We start from the raw sequence: 21,260 nt of genomic DNA, 5'->3' as shown, positions 1-21,260 counted from the left end.
GAAAGATCCTTTTAGTAGGGGCCAGATCTCTCGTAAAATTAAAAATCTTAGGCCTTACTTATAAACCTGGTATAATGTTACGCCTGGGCATAATAAGGATAGTATTCTCATCCGTATTCTAACACTTGCCCAAGCGTAACTTTGTATCAAGTTTATGAGTAACACCCTCATGTTATATTTGGCTTAATCGGTTGTTTGAAGAATAGCGCACCCGGATTTCCTACATCCACACCCGCCCTTAGGTACTCTGATATTGCAATTAACGAACTGTAACTTCACGTCGAGTTTTATGAGGAAGTTTGCTTTGTGCTAACTAGATTTTCGAGACTTTGATTTCTTTATTACTGTAAACAATGTTCAAACTATGGAAATAAATATACAGAGTTGCCTACGTATGTTACATCACACTCGTAATTTGTACTTATTAAATAGGGTTCACATGAGGACTACACAAGATTGTCCGGTCCTCGTGTGAACAGAAATGCGGAGGACAGGAAAATGGACCGAGACATTGTCTTTTTGTCGTTCTGGTATCCTCTTTCTAAGCACTGAAAATCAATAAAATGTCATGCAAGAGGCTCAGAATAGGATGTATGAAGTAGAGAGTATGAGGACGATTTTATAAATGTGGCAGATATACAAAGATTTAACATATGCTGTCGGTACTGATCATGCTTTCGATAAAGTAAAGAGTTTTTTTCCATGCTTATATTTACATAGAATTTTAATTACAAAAATACATCTTAAAATTAAGCTATAACATAATTTTGAAAAAATACCCAAATAAACTTCTGCGTCTGAGCGTGGGCCATTCCTTTTTTAATTACTATCAAGTTTATAGCATATAAAAATTGTATGACATGACTATGGAAAGAAAATAAAAACAAAATTAACATATGCTGATATTACGAAAATAGAATTTATTTGCAGTGTGCATTTTATTTTTATTTTTATTTTTTAAAAGGTGTCTATCTGTTCCTTCCATGCTAATCCAAGACCTCAAACCTACTTTAAACTGTACCAGTGGTTTAATGTTTTGTTATTCTTTAGGTAGAAGATTGGTAGATCGAAAATCGAAAGGGTCGAGAGTTTCTAAAATAATTGCTTTGACAAGATTGTTCAATAAATCCCGTGGCTAGAGCTGTGGACTCACGGATCAAAGGTCCGAGGTTCACACCCTACTCTACCACAACTTGATTCCCATTCGCTAATAGTGTAATAATTCAAAACTCATTGACAATGGCCGCCAAAATAGGACTATTCGGGTAAACCATAAGAACGTGAATTTTTATTTTTTTGTAAAAAACAAACACCCGCATTATTAAAGGTTTCAGCTCTTTAACTTCACAAACATCAATAGATGGAAGGGAAACATTAAAGGAATAATTATGTTTGAATATAGGCAGAATGGTGAATGTTGCAGTGCGTAAAATGGCCATAAAAATTTAAATACTTGAGTTATACTTTTTTTAGTGTAAAAAATATAAAAAAATGAAAAATAGGTGCGAAGGTTTTCACGGTCACTGTTATCAATAATATTAAATGAAAAATAATCTAAAAAAATATTTTTGCTGCCTTATAGTAAATGAGAATTGTTTATTAAATACAATATACGTATGTTTGTAAAACAATATATCTCACCGGAAAGTCTCTAAGTGGTAGCTAAAATTATAACATGTAACTTTAAAATTAATTTACTAACGCTGTTCTGCAGCAAGAGAGAAAGAGGATGGCATGACACATTAAAATGCCCATTATTTTTATCAATCCAGTATTTTATCCCCTGTAAAATATAATAAGTTAAATCACACCGTCCCGAATACGGATATCTTTTTTTTGAAATATAAAATTGCCTTTAAATTAAAATTGCTCTAAATCAAGCACTCAACGAAAGCGTGTATGAATGCCAATGAACCCCTCACCCCAATTCGTGATCAGGTAGTACTAGTATCTACCCCCGCCCACACTTTATTGGTCGTCTGCCAAGAATCCGCTGATCTTCCTTCGTTATATTATTAGGTGAAAGGAACATTGGCTCGTAAATCAATCACTTTCCATATATCCGAGCATGTAATAATGATATTTTTTGTAGATAATTCGTGATAAATTTCCGTAGTGATGACTTTAAAAAAAACATCAAATGAAATCCTTGAAAAGCTTCATTTGCTTAAGATGCTTATGCCAAGATAGGTGAAAGCGCTCGTTTGTCAAATTATTATTACTATTTTTTTATGGTTTTATTTATTCAAATTTATACAAAATTAAAAATATCTAGATCGCGCTAAACTAATAATAAACAAAAACATTATCGGCGCGTTTCATAACAGGAAATTATCAGAAAAAAAACAATAAACACAAAAATAAAATTAATTTAAAAAGTAATAGGTACTGCGAATTTATAAATAAGGAGAAATAAATTTCACACATTTTTACACTTTTTTTTTTGTTTTGATTTTCAATTAAGAAGTACTTTTATCGTCCGCTTCTTTGCTCGAAACTAGTTAAGTTCTTTACCTCGGCAAGAAGCTAATTAAACAGTCTTGGTAAAATAAATTCTTTTGTTCTGTTTCCATAGAAGTGTTATGCTTTATATTCAATACATAATTTAGTTAAGTTTCCTTAAGATATTTGTTATCTTGTGTAATTATTTATGCAATTAATCAACCCATATTGGCTTGAAATTCCCAAATAGGTAGTCTCAATATTATCGTTTTCTTCAAATGAAGGACGTTAATTAAACCAAGGAGTGTCCATAAGGACACTCTTTATAATAGCCCCCAATGTACATTGCAATAAAACAATAAATATTAATTTTTATATCGTTATAGAATCCTCCCTTCCAGTACACCGCCAACACATGTTTTCAATAACTTTGTCCTAATCTGCTTCATTTAAATATTATGTATTGTATCTCATTCGACTTATTGCACCTTGCACATAAGACAATGTTTAGTTTTGTAAAAACACATTTACGTATACAATACTTACAGTGTATAATATTAATCAGTCTGAAGGTGCCCATTAGAGAGTGAAAGTGTGAATTGGTCAAATAAATAGGTAAAAGTGTACCAAGTATTTTCTGTTGGTAACTTATATTTACTCCTACCATCACGCCATTTCCCCGTAAGGGTAGACATAGAGAATGGACCGCCACACACGTCAATCCTAACATACATTCTTAGCTTCTTCCACATTCACACATCTTGTCATACATGTCCTTCGGTTCTGTCTGCTTTTGACATGACCAGATTTTGGTTTATCTGATCATGCCACGTCTTCCTTGGTCGTCTTCGTCTCACGTTGCAGTTCATTTTCGCCATATATACTTTTTTTACAATTATTTTGTCGTCCATTCGTTCTACATGACCAGACCATCTCAGAGACTCACTCTCAGAAAAAACTTTTGACCTTTATGTCCCATATGTAAAATTTTTATGTTTTTTGATTTGTCAAAATTATGTTTTTATTTAATTATATGTAAATATAAGTTATTACATCATGATTAATAATTAGTTTATAAAAGAAAAAATAACGTCTTTGAAGGATTAAAAACACACTTTTTTGTTATTTACTGTAGAATTTTGAGTTGTCAACGCTACATCAATTAATCACTATGCTTGATTGATATTGTGTAGGTACTAGTCTCAAGTTATTGAATAACGTGCCTCGGGCATTATTTCCCCGTGAAAAGATTAAAGGATTTTAAAACTTATAATACATAATGCGATTTTTATAGCGAGTATATCTTTATAACATTGGTATTTAATCTGCGCTGGATAAAGTTAGTAATTACTTGGCAACTGTTACTATTCACGCTTCACGCGAGACACTGCACTTGCTATAGTAAATACTAAAATAATCTAGGCGTATGCGCACGTCGAGATTAAATACGTAAATAAAACGATTTTGCCATTTTATAATAGATGACGAAAAAACGGTGGCGAGAATGAACGGTAACGTAGGGCGAGGACGGCCGAGGAAGACTTGGCTCGATCAGATTAACCAAAATCTTAAGTCTGGTCATGTCGACCGGAGGGTATGTTTGACGAGATGTATGAATGTGGAAGAAGCTAGGCATGTCAGGAAAGACACGCGTGTGACAGTGCATTATCTCTGCCTGCCTCTACGACAATCGCACCGTTTGAAATGAACATTAAGTAAATAAGTCATTTTCCTTGGTATTCCTGATGCAAATATATCTAAAAGTTTTATACTAAAGTGTAATTACTTTTCAACTGGCAGAATATTTTACTAAACTTATGTACAACAACAAACCATCACGCCGTTTCCCCGTAAGGGTAGGCAGAGATGATTGAACGCCACATCACTTTATATTTGCATACAGATCTCGCTTCCTCTACATTTATACATCTTATCATGCACGCGCGCCAATTATTCCGACTTTTAACATGTCCATCTTCAAGTATTTATTGGAATTTGGTCATGCCATGCCTTTCTCGGACTTCCTCTCTTTCTGCATCCACCAACATTCGCATCGTAGATACTTTTAGCCGTTCTTTCGCTGTCTATTCGCTCTACGTGTCCGAATCAACGCAGAGCTCCTTTCTTGATTTTGTCGATATATATATATATATGATAAAGAAGTATTTAAGAAAAAAATATAATGAATTGACACACGAAAAATCATTTGTAACAGGCGTGTTTTTTTTTTTTAATACTGTGCTTGAAACAACATTAATATATAAAATCAATATTTATATATAAAATCAGCTTTAAAACAAAAAAAAAACGAAAATAAACCTAATTATTAACGACGTTCTTACAAGGTTACATCATTTTGCAAAAACGTTAGAGATGGGACAAATTGATCAATGTAAATTAAAAACACCTTACTGGGCATAACCCTTGTCAAGGAATTCATTTACATTATTTTTATATTATGTTCTAGTACATAATAAAAATATATTATACAATAAATATCACTGTATATACATTAAATATAAATAGCAGAAATGCAACAATAATTCCGAGTTTAAATAGACTACTGTTTAGGTGGGGTGACCATCTGGAGGCAGTTCTCGGGACCAAAATCCAGAAACCATTATTTAACAAATAATTTGAATTTCTGTTTATTTGTATTAAGTTTGAAATCAAGGGGTAGAGTGTTGTAAATTTTAAGAGCAAGGTACATGTGACTCCTCTGACCAAACGATGTTGTTATTTTAGGTGGCACGTAAAGTTGTCTCTTTCTTTATCTTGTTTCATAGATTATTTTACTCCCACCATTTTTATGTGTGTGAACAAGAAGTGCACTAGCGTCCTGACGTCCAGAACACCTACTCGTTCAAACACCTCCGTTGTGGGTGTTCTGATAGGGACCCCGAGCAGAGCCTTGCGTACATACTTTTGTGCTATTTCCAAGGTATGCATAGCACTTTTGCTGGCTCCACCCCACGCAATTATTCCGTAGTCTATAATGGATTGACACATATTTGATTTTAAGTGATTTTGTCAAGAATGTTTCTTATGGTATTAAATAAGTAAACAAGTTTTTTAACGTTTGCTGAAACATTATTTACATATGTGAATTGTCTAGTCCAAGATACAATCAATTTCGACTCCTAGATATTTTATATTTTTTACATTATTTATAAAGTTACACTATCCAGATCAGTTTTATCGCATTTATGTTTCATTCATTTTCATTTACATTTTTATCAAAATTTTAATTAATGAGAAGGCAATTTTGTCACATACCTTTCAGGGAATCGAACTCGGAAGCTTAGGCATAGAAAGAAAACACACTAACCAGTACACGAGGTGGAATATTATTCACTCGGTTTTCTTGTTTCGGTAATTTCACCGATTGTACCTATCGCGCATTAAGTCTTGTCCAGGAAACTTATCCAAGATTCAGGTTCAATATAAAAAAGATTTCTGTGTTCTTAATTATATGGAAATAAATCTTAACTACCAACACAGTCCCTTGAATCCGTTCAGCCATGTTTTTTATTCGTGATTAAAAAGTCAAAGTGATTTGAAAATTAAACTTAAATTAAAACATATTTTTTATACAGTGACAAAGCGTTTTTAACACCTACGTAACCACATCAAAAGATGTAACATCAGACAAAGCCATCACATTGTATGAACGAGCACAACTTAAAAAATATAAATCATGGAATATATTACAAAAAGTTAAAGTTTTAAAAATATGTCAGTAAATCTGTCACATCCCAGGAAAAAATATCTTGCCGTGAAAATATAAAATGTGAAAAACAATCTTAATAAATGTTTTGACATAAAACTCTGTGTTGTTTTATCCGAACAACTACAAATCAACTTTTTTGTAAGGGAATTTTATTTGTTTCTCTCGTTGATCAAAATAATGATTCAGATTTATCAAAAATACTTTTTAATATGCAGAGTATTTTATTTCCATTTTAATTGAATTTTTTGAAACATTCAAAATTTATAATTGGAGGAAGTTATACTTAATACAGTTTTGTAATTATTTTTAACGTAAAAAGAGAATGTAGTTAATGTTTGTTTTTTGCAATTAAAAGTATTTTCAAATCAACAAAATTTCTATGGAGAAATTTATTTCTCTACACAACGACTAAATTTCAATACCTGGGAAGTAATAAAGATAAACATATTTCAACAAAGATGTGAGGTTCATAGTCCATAATCGATGATCGATGACACACACACACGTGTTAACATATGTCACCTGAAATAGAGCGACAACCGATGAAGCACGTCATCGTTTTCTATAGAATCCAATAAAACAATTTATGCAACTCTAACAGTATTGCACAAAAAACGAGAGCATCGCCCTGCAGTACATTAACATCATTCTTGCCATGGAGAAATTAACAACAAAGGAACGTGGCCCATAAAGAGACTACAGGGCGCAGCCAACGCCCAGTTCAGTTCAGCATCAGTCAGCTCAGTCAGTCCGAAGACTCAGCTCAACGCAGTCACTCGGGTCCAGCGCGTAGTTCAAGTGCAATCTCTTCAACCCATCATCGCCGCTACGCCCGTGCTACGCAACCAAGTGCTGTATCTTATTCGCCATTTAATAAATACGTATTTAACAGCAACCTCGTGTCTTCGGTCAATCTCTTACTGGGGTCGGAGCTTCAACCCTCAACAACCTAATTCTACAAAGATGAAGAATATATTAGAGAAGGGAATATAAAGGTTAAGGCATTTACAAGTCTTACCGATAGATTTGATAATACATCTTAAAACGTTGCCTAGTAGGTAGGTAAAATAATTTAGGCAGATGACTCTCACTCGCTTCAATAAAGGTTTCTTTAACAGAACCTTCACAAAAGTCACAGAGGAAAGATCTGAAGAAATATGCAGCGCTAAACACTCGTCTTTTGTTCCATTCAACGTATGTTTGGGAACTTAACTTGTAGTCATGTGTTGTAGTAATGTGAAGCTTTAAATTTACAGTAAACTGGCATAGACAGTTAGTCTTTTTACTCTACTACGCGTTCCGCACGGCAATGTTGACGCGACAACGCAATTTTTTTAAAACACAACTTTAAAGTATCGTTTTATAAAGCGTCATCTCTATTTAATCATACCTCGGTGGTTACAATATAGAATGGTGAAGCAACCAATGACAGGTCATAAAAAATACCTTTTCTTTCATGTTATGTTGTAATACTTTAATGAAAAATAGTTGTTTTGATATTTTTGAATCAATAATCATTTCAAAACTTTTATTGTTCGTAATTTTGTGTGTTTCTATTGTACAATAGAGTAATTTGATTTCCATTATATTGTATCGACAGCATTGTAAATATCTGTTGACGTATTTACAAAACCAATGCGATGTGGCATGTTGTGTTACTACCTACGTACCTACAACATTTTTATTTCAATAACTCAAAGCTTCTGAATGAGCTTTCAATACTAATTTTCTTTCGATTAATTCTGTAAGGCTATGATGCCACATAAATCTACACAGAATAGAAGACATGACAATTTTTATTTTTTTAAATGCCGTCTCGTTTTGCTAGAATTGGCCTACATTATTGGATTATTTTAATAAATTAAGAAAAAAAAATATCAATAAATATACATATCTGTATCACGGGAGTCAGATAAATGAAATATTCTGTAAACAAGATTTTGTGATTTAATGATTTCCAAAACATTACAACTTTTGAACCAAATGAGATGAACATATTACAACAGAGATGAAGAGCATGTTAGATAAGGTTATATACAAGTCTCGGCATCCACAGGGCTTATGACATGTTATTGGCTGGTTTAAGTGCCAACTTTACACACTGTGTAACATTCCCCATTCTGCCCATATTTTAATATCTATATTCCTTCAATTCTTTCATCTGTTGATGTTTTTGAAGTTAAAGAGCTGAAACCTTTATTTGAAATTTATCTGAAAACTTTATTATCACCCGCATAACTTGCTTCTTCTCGGTCAGTTCTGCCGATTAGTCCGTTGACGATATTTGAACCGGATACATTCCACAACTCCTTAATCATTGGTTGATTCATACGAACCAGTAACGTCGTTCGAAGTAGTTCGTTTTTTATTAAAATATTTTTTATAGTTTTTTCGTTCATTTTCAAAAAACTTCTCAGCTCTAATTTTTACCGCACTTAAGAAAACATATTTCGTATCCGATTTCTCGTAGGGCTGAAGTTCCTCATTAGACCGCGAATGTACGAGTATTTTATAAAAAAATCATTTAATTTTATTAAATATCGCTACTAGTTTCGGAACACGAGTATCGACGCTTTTACTTAAACATATTTATGTGAGCATAAAAAAATGTGTTTCAGTGTGCGAAATAGAATCAGAAACGTAGGAAAGTTTTTTTGACACTCAGATAAAAATCCGTCAGAGAAAAGTCCGTCTCGCGGTGTAGCGGTTGGCGCCTTTGCCTACCATGCTTGAGGTCCCTCGAGAGAACTTGTCTTGCAGCATAGTGTTCTCAGTAGCGTAGCTGACGTGCGTGAGACGTTACCACACGGTTGCCTTAACGGTAGAGATAAATCTATTTTGGCAAATTATGAATGTATATTTTCGTCTTTCTATCGGCAATCATTTGAATTTGTGACTAGTGACGAAAATTACTGCTATTTTCACCACTTAACTTCGTTAGCATGTGAAATTTTAGTGGTAATGCCAATACTATTTTTTTTTTGTAGTTGCAAATTATTTATACCTTGCTTTTGTTATGTGCAAAGTTTTATCGAATTTATTTATCTTTGGGTTATATTCCGTTAACTTCAACATTTTTCACCGCAGATAACAATAATAAAAATAAAGCTGAATCAGAATAAACAAAATAACTCTAGAAATATTACATTAACAAATAATAAAAAATAAAAAATCGTAAAAGTTGGACACAAAAAAACAAAAGGAGCTAGATACTACCATTAAATAACTTAGCCTGCTTGATCGTCCCTATAATGAATTGAACAGTCTCTCTTCGTGTATCATTACAGTTCAGAAGCTCAGCTAGGTTTCAGAAGCTCAGCTAGGCTAATGCTAATATTTCGAAGGTATAAATAAAATTATTTTGAAATGTTTTGAGTATGTCTAAATGCTTGCGGATAGGCTGGATTTTCTCCCTAGGGAGTTGTTCATATTTAAATTTGTTGCAACAGAGAGGAAAAACATTTTTGAGAAGGGAATATGGGAGTCTAGGCATTTACAGTGCTTATGACCTGTCATTGGCTGGTTTAAGTGGCCATTTTACACACCGTGTAACATTCACCATTCTGCCCATGTTTGAACATCCACAGTTCCTCCATCTTCCATCTGTTGACTTTTGTGAAGTAAAAGAGCTGAAACCTTTATCATGTGAGTGAGATTCATCCTTGGCTGGTCATAAGCCCTGTAAATGCCTAGACTCCCATATTCCCTTCTCAAAAATGTTTCCTCCTCTGTTGCAACAAATTTAAATATGAACAACTCCCTAGGGAGAAAATCCAGCCAGTCTTCAAGCATTTGGACATACTCAAAACGTTATTGAATTAACTACTTGGTAAAAAAAGTATACAAAATTGGAAAATTGTTTTCAGGCGTTGCCTTGTGGGTGAATTGGTTCAGCCGGATGAATCTCACCCACATGATAAAGGTTTTAGCTCTTTAACATCACAGAAGTCAACAGATGGAAGAGTTAAGGATGTTCAAATATAGGCAGAATGGTGAATGTTCCACAGTGTATAAAGTGGCCACTTAGAGCAGCCATTGACAGGTCATAAGGCCTGTAAATGCCTAGACTCCAATATTCCCTTCTCAAAAATGTTTTTTCTCTCTGTTGCAATATATTTGAAAATGCTTTTGTTTTATGAACCACATTTTTATTGTCACAACCGACTTGTTTCGGCAACTACACGTTGCCTTCTTCGGGGTTATATAATAACTAAATATACATATGTAAAAGTAACAGTGAACAGTGGGTGTCGATAAAAGATAGAGGAAGGGGTAATTGTGTTAATGGTGGAGTAGGAGTAGGGGAGGGGTAAATTGTGTTTAAAGTAGGCTTAGACTTTATAGGAAAAATATTCAAATAGGGCTTTGACTTAAGTTTAATTGATTATTTATAATTTTAAAATTTTGTTGATGGCTTTTTTTTATTTCTAAAACTTTATTTAAAAAACAAAACGTTCATAGTAAATATTTATATTCAAACAACATCGATTTAAATAACAATAAACGATGGAGGAGATTTTTTCGCCCAGCGATGTTAGACCGGCATACACAAATAATGATATAGGAAATTTTATTAAAAATACTAAAGATAAAACAAACAAATAAGACAAATCAGGGGTTTACAAACTTACTTGCCACGATTGTAGGGAATTTAATTTTTAAGAATCTCGCGATCATTTAAAATTAGAAAAAGAGAACACATGAGATGTCACAACAATTTTTTTTTGTAATTTTTACAAATAACCACTCCTTTAATTTTAAAGATGGATTCGAAATATTACATTTAAATAATAAAACTCGTAAATTAAATAATTCATTGAAATTAGCAATTGCTTTTAGCAGTTGCTAAAGCTTTCAATAACTTACTATGAATTCACATGCTAATTATTTCGTCGCTTGTAGTGTGTACTCAGTACCTCCTGTCAGTAGCAGGCACTGAGCCGGTGCCAGATGGCAGTTAGCAGTTAGCCTGTCGGGTCGGGTAGAGTGAAAAATAGTGCGTTTAAGTGCATCGCGTGCAATAGTGAGAATGTCAAATTTAGCTCGCAATTAGTCACGAATTCGTGTTTATGTGCATAAAATGATGCATAGTTTATATTTGTCCATTTAAAAAAGTGAGTGCATCAATTTATTGCAGTTATTGAAATGGTAAAAAAATATGAAAACACGTACCTATCATTTTTGTTACACGCAATATATCAAATCAAGAATTATTTTGCTTTGACCTTGCCAGGAATCGAACCCGAAAACTCAATAATAGTAGGCGAATGCGCCAACACCTACACCACGAGACCGATTTACCACCATGGATTTCTTATTTTAGGATTTTACCTGAGAGTAGCCATCGAGTCGAATTTGCTCGTCCAGGGTTCTGGTTCTATTTCACACACGGAAAGGTATTCGTCATTCGCTTGGACACGTTATCGTTGCAACAATAAAATTAACAGCATTAGGAATCTTTAAAGATAAATACTGAATTTAACCTTATTAGGATTTTATAGATGAGAATCAAAAAAAGATATCTCACCGAGTTAAAGGTATGAACGTGGAAGTCTGAGCATTTACTGGGCTTATGCCATGTCGTTGAAAAATTTAAGGGCTCGAAATATATAGGCAAACAAGGTTAAGTGTGGGGGTAACTAATGTCAAATTGTAAAGTAAGTTCAATAAAAAATAAAAAAATTCGCTAAAAAAAGTTTACCAAACAAATATTTATAATTATAATTTAAAAAATACGTAAATGGTTTCATTCCACTTTTATTGATAATTTTCGCCAGTGACTGAGTTTCATCTTGACTGATATCGTCAGACTGGTGGGAGACGAAACGAATTTCTCTGTTAAAAAAGTGCATGAAGGGGTTGTCAATTATAATTTTGGGAAAGAACATTGTTTACTGTTTTATTGAGTTTTTTTTAATGTTGCAAATATCCATCTCTATTATTATTGATGGCAATTTACTGGCGCCATCTCAGTGCAAAAATATCGTTATAATTTGTGTATTTGTTTCAGAGGACTGTTATGGCGGAGTCCCCCCGCTGGTTGTCGCTGTTACTGGCACTCGTCTGCTGTGCGCATCTGGTCAGGTCAGTCTCCATCCATACCTGGTGTTCCACCGACCGTCACCATTGTCCTTACCCCGACTAAAGCCGACATCATTCATTAGTACTGTATATACGTCCGTCGGTTTTTACAATGAAAACGAAAAGTATAGTGAAATAACCAATCAAAACTAAGGTACTACACTGCGATGTTTTGTTGTTTCTGGACTGGCACCCGATGCGTAAGATCGGTCACCTTACCTTTTATTAAACGATAATGATCTAGGAATAACAGAAGAGTATTAACCCTCCAATTAGATTACCAATTAAGTACTCTATGCACCGCTAGGTGTGGGTAGGGAAATTATGATAACGTGTTCAGACTGCATATGAAATGGATATCCGGTAACTATCCAGTATCCGGCCAGATAGGCGATAGTAGCTCAGTATCCGGCGTATACCTAGAGCTCATTTAACTGCAAAAACCTCATGAAATCGACGCGACTTAATTGACATTGACCGTGTTAGAGAAAAATGGAGTAACCCTCATTGTTTGAAAAATTAACGCTCGCAGTATGAACCCTAGAAAAATAATTTAACCTGCAAACAAAAAATGTTTTATAGTTTAAAAATACATTTGGGTGAAAAAAATAAAGCTCAATGGGTTAAACAAACCAAAAACATTATGATAATTTAATTAATAAACTTATTAACCATGTTAATTATCCAACTCAATAATCGATAAGTGGTTGTTTAAAATATAAATTAAATATTTTAACCGCTTTTTCTTTATGCACAGTAAAAGTTTTGTCTTTAAATTTAAGATAAATTCTAGTATCGGGGTGTTTTTATTGTTTTATAAGACAATGAGCCGCATATCCAGCTATCCGACTTAGGGGCTTGCCGGATATCCGGTATCCGGCCAAACCACTATCCGTTTCATCACTATGAAAATAAGCTTCCTCTTCTACGCCTTGAGTAAGAAAAATAGTTGCGTTCTGAAGCCGGTGGGCAATTTATTTTGATTCTTATAAAGTGAAATGTGTATTTTCCTAAAAAAAACACTTTGTTCCTAACCATTTATTTTTTATTTAATTACCGACCGGTTTCGAAGCTACGCGTGCTCTTTTCTTAGGGTATAATTGGGAATTGAATATGATTCCTTTTAACAGTATCTTAAGTTCAGTCTGATCCACATGGACGTAATAAATTAAGTCTTTATGTCAAGTAGTATTTTGTATTTGTGGAGGTATGGATGAATAAAAATTTGATCATTTGCACTTGGTCTTAGTAAAGTAAATAGGAGTGGACTATAGGAAACGTTGTTTATCATTTATTATATTGGTTAAAAACAGTGTTTTTATTTCAACTTTACAAAGTGACTGGAACTGAACCGGCCATTGCAAATTCGCACATAAAGGAGGTCATTTGCTAATTATATGACCTTACTTTCCTTGGCTAAAGTTTTGATGTTTGAAAGATATGTCAATTTTTATACTTTATGGAGATTTTTCCAAAACTTGACCTTTAAGCATTTGGAACATTGTTTTTTAAAATTAATTTTGTATTTTTTTTTATTATTTGTTAGTGGTGATAAATATTTTTGATTCAAATACGTCGGAGCTTTCCTAAAACTAGGGTTAAAAAATTAGAAATTACACTTAAAAAAAAACAAATGCTTAAAAAAAAACTTTACGATCAAATTCAACCTGAAATAAAAAAAAACATAGTGTTTCAATAATTTATTCTACTCTAATTTAGTTTTCTAGATTGTCACTTTTTCGACGGTACTAAATTTGTATTCTAAAACTATCTTACTTAAAAAAAAAATATAATTATTACACAGTATTATTTGTGTAATACTGTTGTATTTTTATTGACAGCTTGACTTTGACAAACTAGAAAACTAAATAAGATAAGAATAAATAATTGAATCACCATCGTTTCTTTTTTAGGTTAAATTTGATAGTAAAGTTTTTTTTAAGCATTTGTTTTTTTTTAAGTGTAATTTCTTATTTTTAACCCTAGTTTGAGGTAAGTTCCAACGTATTTTAATCACAAATCTTTATGACTACCAACAAATAATAAATATTTAAATAATGAAAATAAATAAAGTTCTGAATGCTTGAAGGTCAAATTTTGGAAAAATCTCAATAAAGTAAAAAAAAAATCATATCTCCCAAACTATAAAACTGTTAAAGGGAAAGTCGGGTTCAATAATTAACAAATGACCTCCTCTATGTGCGAATTTGCAATGGCGGGTTCAGTTCCAGTCACTCTATATAAAGAGTAACACCCAAGTCAGTGCTTTAAATACAAATTTTATAATATATGTTTCGATATCCACAGCGAAGTATTTGGAATGAATTTTCAGAATAATGTTCACACTTATATTCGGCTCATAAAATAACGTATAGTCAATGTAGCACTAAAATGGCCATACGCTTTGAATTATTTACGTACCAACGAAGGATGCTCCTTTTTTTTTTTCATTTATTTTATTTATTTTTGGCACAACAACAGAGGCCATTGGGCCTAATTACAGTGGTGAATTACATCAGAGAAAGCCCAGGCTTTTTTTTTGTGTTCTCACTGGGAATCGAACCCGGAACCTTCCGCATGTGAATCAAGCGTGTTGACCACTTCACCACGGAGGCCGCTTATTAACACTGTGCATTGCCAAGATTTACTTCACAAGCCCACACATTACGTTGTTAGGCGACAGAATACTGCAGACTGATATATGCATGGTCCAAAACTGACAAATTTGAACTTTTTCGGGAATCAGTATTTTTGAGTACAGACTATTCGAAGTACAAAATATTATAAGATGTAGGTACCGTACATTCACGGTGACTGGACCGCTGTGCACGTGCAAACCACGAGCCCACTGCGTGATATCGCATGATTGGCCCATTTCACACCACGGCAAAAATCTACACGTTATGATAAAATACAATACGTTGGATCGATATTTAATGTTTTACAATTATTTATTTATTTGATGCCTGGCAAACGCAATAACCAGTCCACCATGAGACTGACTAATCTCCAGTCGATTCCCTTTTGCAGAATTTTTATCTGAGAGTATTCGCTAAATTTAAATAATGATTTTGATAAAATTATCATTTAAATTCACGGACAGTGTATACTTGTAATGCCGTATTGAACAGACCTCATGAACTCGGCAATAGTTATTCCCACGTATCGGATATATTTTGGGTATCCGATACGTGGGTAACCTTTTGAACTTTTTCAAAGACGGTAAATCATATTTATTTATTTATACATTTCATAATATTATTATTAGGCTAAATATGTTATTGTTGTAAATTTTTTATAAAAGGTAGATTTGCATTAAAATAAAATCTATTCGGTTATTTACGGTTTTAATCGGGTTGTGGTCCCGTGGCTAATGTTGCGGATTCGCGGATCGGAGGTCCGAGGCTCGAACCCCACTTTACCCCAACTTGATTTCCATTTTCTACTAGTGAGTTATTTACGCTCTTATGCATACGTATGTAAACTGTATATGTGTTTAAATAAATAAATTGTTAAGTAGAAAAGCGGTCTGATTTTTCACGCGTTTTTCTTCGAGCGTATTCACGTATTTTCTCCCTAGATTATGAAACTAGAGAAATGTTTTTTTTACGCACTATAGATATTTACCACTGAATAGATAATACACTATATCTGTGATATTTACCTTTAGCGTGTCCCTATAGTTTTGTTTTTTTTTAATTGGACTGGATTCAACTCCCTGGGAAGCTGTTAACATTAACATATTACAACAGAGATGAAGAACATTTTAAAGAAGGCAATATATATGTCTAGGCATCTACAGGGCTTATGACCTGTCATTGACTGGTTTAAGTGGCCACTTTACACACTGTGTAACATTCACCTTTCGGCCCATATTTGAACATCTATATTCCTTCAATTCTTTCATCTGTTGATGTTTGTGAAGTTCAAGAGCTGAAACCTTTATTTATGCGAGTGAGATTCATCTAATTGAATTATTTCACCTACATACTAGGCAACAAAAAAAATTCAGGTGTTATATGTTATTTTTAAATTTGCATCATTAATTTTGAATCATGAATTTCAACTTTTTTCGTAACATATAGAACTCATACGCACAAATAATAATCACTAGCAAAATAGTCATTTACTTTGTACAAAATTAAATCTTCATAAATATTTTTCTGATTTTTTAAATTTTCGTAATTTTTTTTTCTATATTTGTATTTTATATCATAATTATTGTAATAACTAAACCAGTTGATGGTACTTACCTCTTAAAAGACTGTGGTAAATAATTCATTTGCGCACGGCGATGTAACATCGTGTTACCACAAGCAAAATACGGAATATTCTAAAGTTTACACATTCAAAGAAAATAAAAAATCGATACATCCTGCATTATATAATACTTTTCCATAATTAAAAAAAAAAACTAAAGTTTTTGCCCTGTTAGAGCAAAATTAATTTAAAATCACAACACACAAACACTGGCCACAGAATAGCGTCTCTGTCTTCCTTGTTATGAGTTCTATCTTCGTGCTCTTTCTTTTACAGATTTATTCCTGTATTCTTCACGTAAAAAGGATAAATATTTTTCGTTAAAAACTCCAGCAAATACAAATTTTACTTTGCAAATCCGATGTGAAAATGTCCATTTGAAGATTTTAAAAATAAACTTCATCCTTTAACAACATAAGATAGATATATCAAGACTTGTATCGTATGTAGACTAGTGTGACATCACAGCCACACAAGAGTTTAACACGCAACCAATAATTTCATATTTCACAAAATCAGTAATAATAATCATTAAATGTAGCAATTTTTCATACGAACATCAACCGCGGTCGTAAGGTTTTATATGATTTTTTCAGATGCAATAATGCGAAGATTAACTTCAGGGAGAAGGAGAAGCAGGTCCTGGATCAGATCCTGGGTCCAGGGAGATATGACGCCAGGATAAGACCTTCGGGGATCAACGGCACTGGTAGGTTATTCAAAATGTTATCCTTTATTTCATCTTAAACTATGCGTCTTTGTTAGATATTCAATGTTTAATGAAGGAATGAGTGCATCAACAAAACTATTAATTTTACTAACACTTTAAACCTTACCAAAATAAAAAACAGAAATATTAGAGAAAAAAAAACAAAACATTAAAAATTGAAAAATGATATAAGGCATGTGGAATATTTCAGAATAATTCACTTTGTGGGAGGAATTATATTCTGTAATAAATTACTGTTTTTATTAAAATTATTTTTACAAAATATATTCTGATTTTTCAAATAAAGCACTGAGTTTTTCTTGAATATAGCCGCCAATACATTAGTCACATTCACATATCTCAAATAATACATTTCGATCTTTTACAAAAACATTTTTACTAATCGACGAAAGACAATGACGGGGAGTCTTAACTCATTATTTTCCGTTATAGACGTAACTATAATACTATCATATATTATTTGATAAATAAATTCGACAGTTTTTATTGGCACAAAAATATTACATTAAAAATACAGTCAGTACCACTAATCATTACTATTATCTTTAACATGTTCTAATTTTTTGTTAGATACATTTAGTATATTTTATATGTCCTGACTTTTTGTTTATTTGGACACTTGCAATCTTAAGATAGATACATCTAGTATCTTTTATATGTTCTTATTTATTTAAACACTTGCAATCTTAAGACATATATACATCTGGTATCTTTTATATGTCCTGATTTTCTGTTTATTTAAACACTTGCAATCTTAAGATATATACATCTGGTATCTTTTATATGTCCTGACTTTTTGTTTATTTAAACACTTGCAATCTTAAGATAGATACATCTAGTATCTTCTATATGTCCTAATTTATTTAAACACTTGCAATCTTAAGATAAATACATCTAGTATCTTTTATATGTCCTAATTTATTTAAACACTTGCAATCTTAAGATAAATACATCTTGTATCTTTTATATGTTCTTATTTATTTAAACACTTGCAATCTTAATATAGATACATCTAGTATCTTTCATATGTTCTAATTTATTTAAACACTTGGAATCTTAAGATAGGTACGTCTAGTATATTTCATATGTCCTGACTTTTTGTTTATTTAAACACTTGCAATCTTCAGATATATACATCTTCTATCGTTTATATTTTGTATTAACAATGTTTTGAGTTTGTGTAGTTTTGTCTAAACGAGGACAGGGTTTAACATCCTAGGGAGATATTAAGATTGACATATTCCAACAGAGATGGATAGCATTTTTAAAAAAGGAGGGAATATGAAGTTTAGGTATTTTAAAAGGTTTAAGACCTGTCGTTGTCGTCATCCATGTTGACCTTTGTTAAATTAAAGAACGGAAACCTTACACAGTAATGTTTTCAATTCGACAGCTGGGTTTTAGCTGGTTTATTTATTTGGAAGAGAATTCCTTTTATCCTTGCCCATTTTTTTATTTGGTTTACCAACAATGAAAAAATATATTCAAAAACAGAAATGTTCACATAAAAAATTACATTACATATTTTTCACCAATTACATGCAAACACTAATAAAATACTTTTTTTTTTAAATTTAATAAAATAATGTAACATGTTTTGAATAATGCAAGCAATTAAAATTTGAATGTAAAATACATTTTTCAAAACTAAATAGTTTGCCAAGCAAGTACATTTTGCCGAAAGCAAACTAATTTGATCGAACAAACTAATATTGTTAGTTAATAAGAGAGTACATTTTATAAATTAAATTTTGTCGATTTATAATAAAATTTGACACCCAGTGATCATTAAAAATAAATGTTAAATAACTTTTTAAAATATTATTAATATTTAAAGCATTAACTTTGTGGTCAAACATTTTACAATATGTTATCAAATATTTGTATATGACCACTTCCTGACTTTTCTATGTCTACTGGTTTCTAGACGTACCCGTCTCCTCGTTAGGACACTAATTAAACCCATATGCAAAACCCACTATACACCTTACCATAGTTGTTGCACAAAAATATAAAACCAACACGACATGCATTTTAATAAGCACATGCACTGATAAGGACAAACATGCACTGATTAAATTATGAAAATATTTTATTTTGTTTGAGAAATAGTTGAAAAAGTTAGAGGGGATGAAGGGAAGGGGTGAGCTTATGAGAAATATTTCACATTAGGAAAGCTTTAAAAAATAATATTCCTTTGATCGATAATCAAACAACCATTTGATATAGTCCGTTATACGATGTTCCACTGTAATAGTCACCCTAAACCTAATAAGCTCACCCCCTCCCTCCATCCCTTTTACTTTTTCAATTATTTCTCAAACAACATTAACAGTGCATGTTTGTCAAAATCAGTGCATGTACTTATTAAAGAGAATATCGTGTTGGTTATATACTTGTGTGCAACAACCATGGTGAAGGTGTATAGTGGGTTTTGCATGTTAGTTTAATTAGTGTCCTGACGAGGAGACGGGTCTTAAAACTGGTAGACATAGAAAAGTCGGTAAGTGGTCATATAAAAATATTCAATTACATTTAGTAACTTCTAAAAAGTTTTAAAATAATTTTTAAATCCGAAATTTTTCAAACCCAAACGCAAAAAATAGAAGAAAAAAATATCAACAGAAAAAAAATCGGCAATTTAAATGTACTGCGTAATTACTCGTTTATTATATTTTATTATAGTCAAACTGATTGGCGAACTCAGCCATTAGGTTCATAGTGTATAAAATACGTTACCTTACCGCTTCATTCCTTCGGTTTTTTAATTACTTTGTTGGTACATATATTTAAGAGAAGTTAATCATAAAATTACAAGATTTTGGTATCATTACATCCTTAAAATGTTTCATGCTGAACAAAAGTTCCTCAGTGGATATTTTATTTGAAAATCAAACACGCGAAGTTTCCAAATAAAATATTTATCAAGTTCTTTCAAAGATATTTGATTGAAACGTATTTGCAAATAAATACATACGTGTAAGTGTAAATAATTGGTTTATATAATCCTATTAATGAATATAATATCTACACCTTGTTTGACATTATATCCTATCAAATCAAATTACCCCAAACATGATTTGATACTCAACTAGATTCTGAATGGGATGAAACGTTAGATTAATTTTATGCTAATCCTACCCTACGCCTAATTTAGAAAACCATTTAAGGCCTATTTTATAAAATGTATAATTAAATGCGTTATTTACATTATAATACATTTGTCTACTTATTAAGGTGTTAAAAGGTATGTATAAAGTACTTAGTCATCAAAAGGAAAAGGTTAATTAATAAGATTGTATTGTATTTGATTATTCGTCGTTAGCAGATTAATTTAGTTTAATAATTTAATTTAGCAGATTAATTAATTGAAGGTAGTGTTAGATAATAATTATAAAAATACCGTTTATTCATTTATTTAGTTTTAGGTTTACGAACAGAAAAAAATATCCATACACATGTTGATATTCATAAAATACAAAAATAAACATTACATTATCAAAGTTATTAACATAAATATCAAATGATTATAAATTTTAATGCATAAAATAAATACGAGCGCGTTATTATGAAATAAGATATGTAAATTATTATTCAAAAATGTTTGAGTATGTCCAAATGCTTGCAGACTGGCTAGATTTCCTCCCTAGGGTATTCATATTTAAATTTATTTCAACAGAGAGGGAAAACCTTTTTGAGACGTGAATATGGAAGTCTATGCATTTACAGAGCTTATGACCTGTCATTGGCTGGTTTAAGTGGCCACTTTACACACTGTGTAACATTCACCATTCAGCCCATGTTTGAACATCCACATTTCCTAAACTCTTCCATCTGTTGACTTTTGTGAAGTAAAAGAGCTAAAACCTTCATCACGTGGGTGAGATTCATCCGGCTGAACCAAATCACCTACTAGGCAACGCCTGAAAACAATTTTCCAATTTTTGTACCTCTTCTTTTACCAGGTAGTTAATTCAACAATGTTTGAGTATGTCCAAATGCTTGCAGACTGGCTGG

The 21,260-nt window shown here is 32.1% G+C and overlaps 1 protein-coding gene across 25 annotated transcripts in view; it reads left to right on the top strand.

Moving 5' to 3' along the window:
* GluClalpha (glycine receptor alpha 1) overlaps positions 1-21,260 on the top strand; it is an 85,511-nt gene that overhangs the window by 33,796 nt on the left and 30,455 nt on the right. For 13 of the 25 annotated variants that reach the window (XM_088243516.1, XM_088243527.1, XM_088243519.1 and 10 more), the window contains 2 exons: positions 12,183-12,256; positions 17,110-17,222. In XM_088243516.1, the coding sequence (XP_088099642.1) occupies positions 12,192-12,256; positions 17,110-17,222 (178 nt within the window). In that variant the 5' untranslated portion in view covers positions 12,183-12,191. Of the gene's footprint in view, positions 1-11,096; positions 11,321-12,182; positions 12,257-17,109; positions 17,225-21,260 lie in introns of those variants that run through there. The other 12 variants (XM_088243523.1, XM_088243511.1, XM_088243524.1 and 9 more) reach the window with 6 other exon arrangements.

Source organism: Micrasema longulum, unplaced genomic scaffold (genome assembly GCF_059751315.1).
Source record: "Micrasema longulum isolate JH-2025_06_02 unplaced genomic scaffold, ASM5975131v1 h1tg000215l, whole genome shotgun sequence".
NCBI lineage: Eukaryota > Metazoa > Arthropoda > Insecta > Trichoptera > Brachycentridae > Micrasema > Micrasema longulum.
The sequence above is the reverse complement of the archived record's forward strand: the minus strand, read 5'-3'. Positions and strand labels throughout refer to the sequence as shown.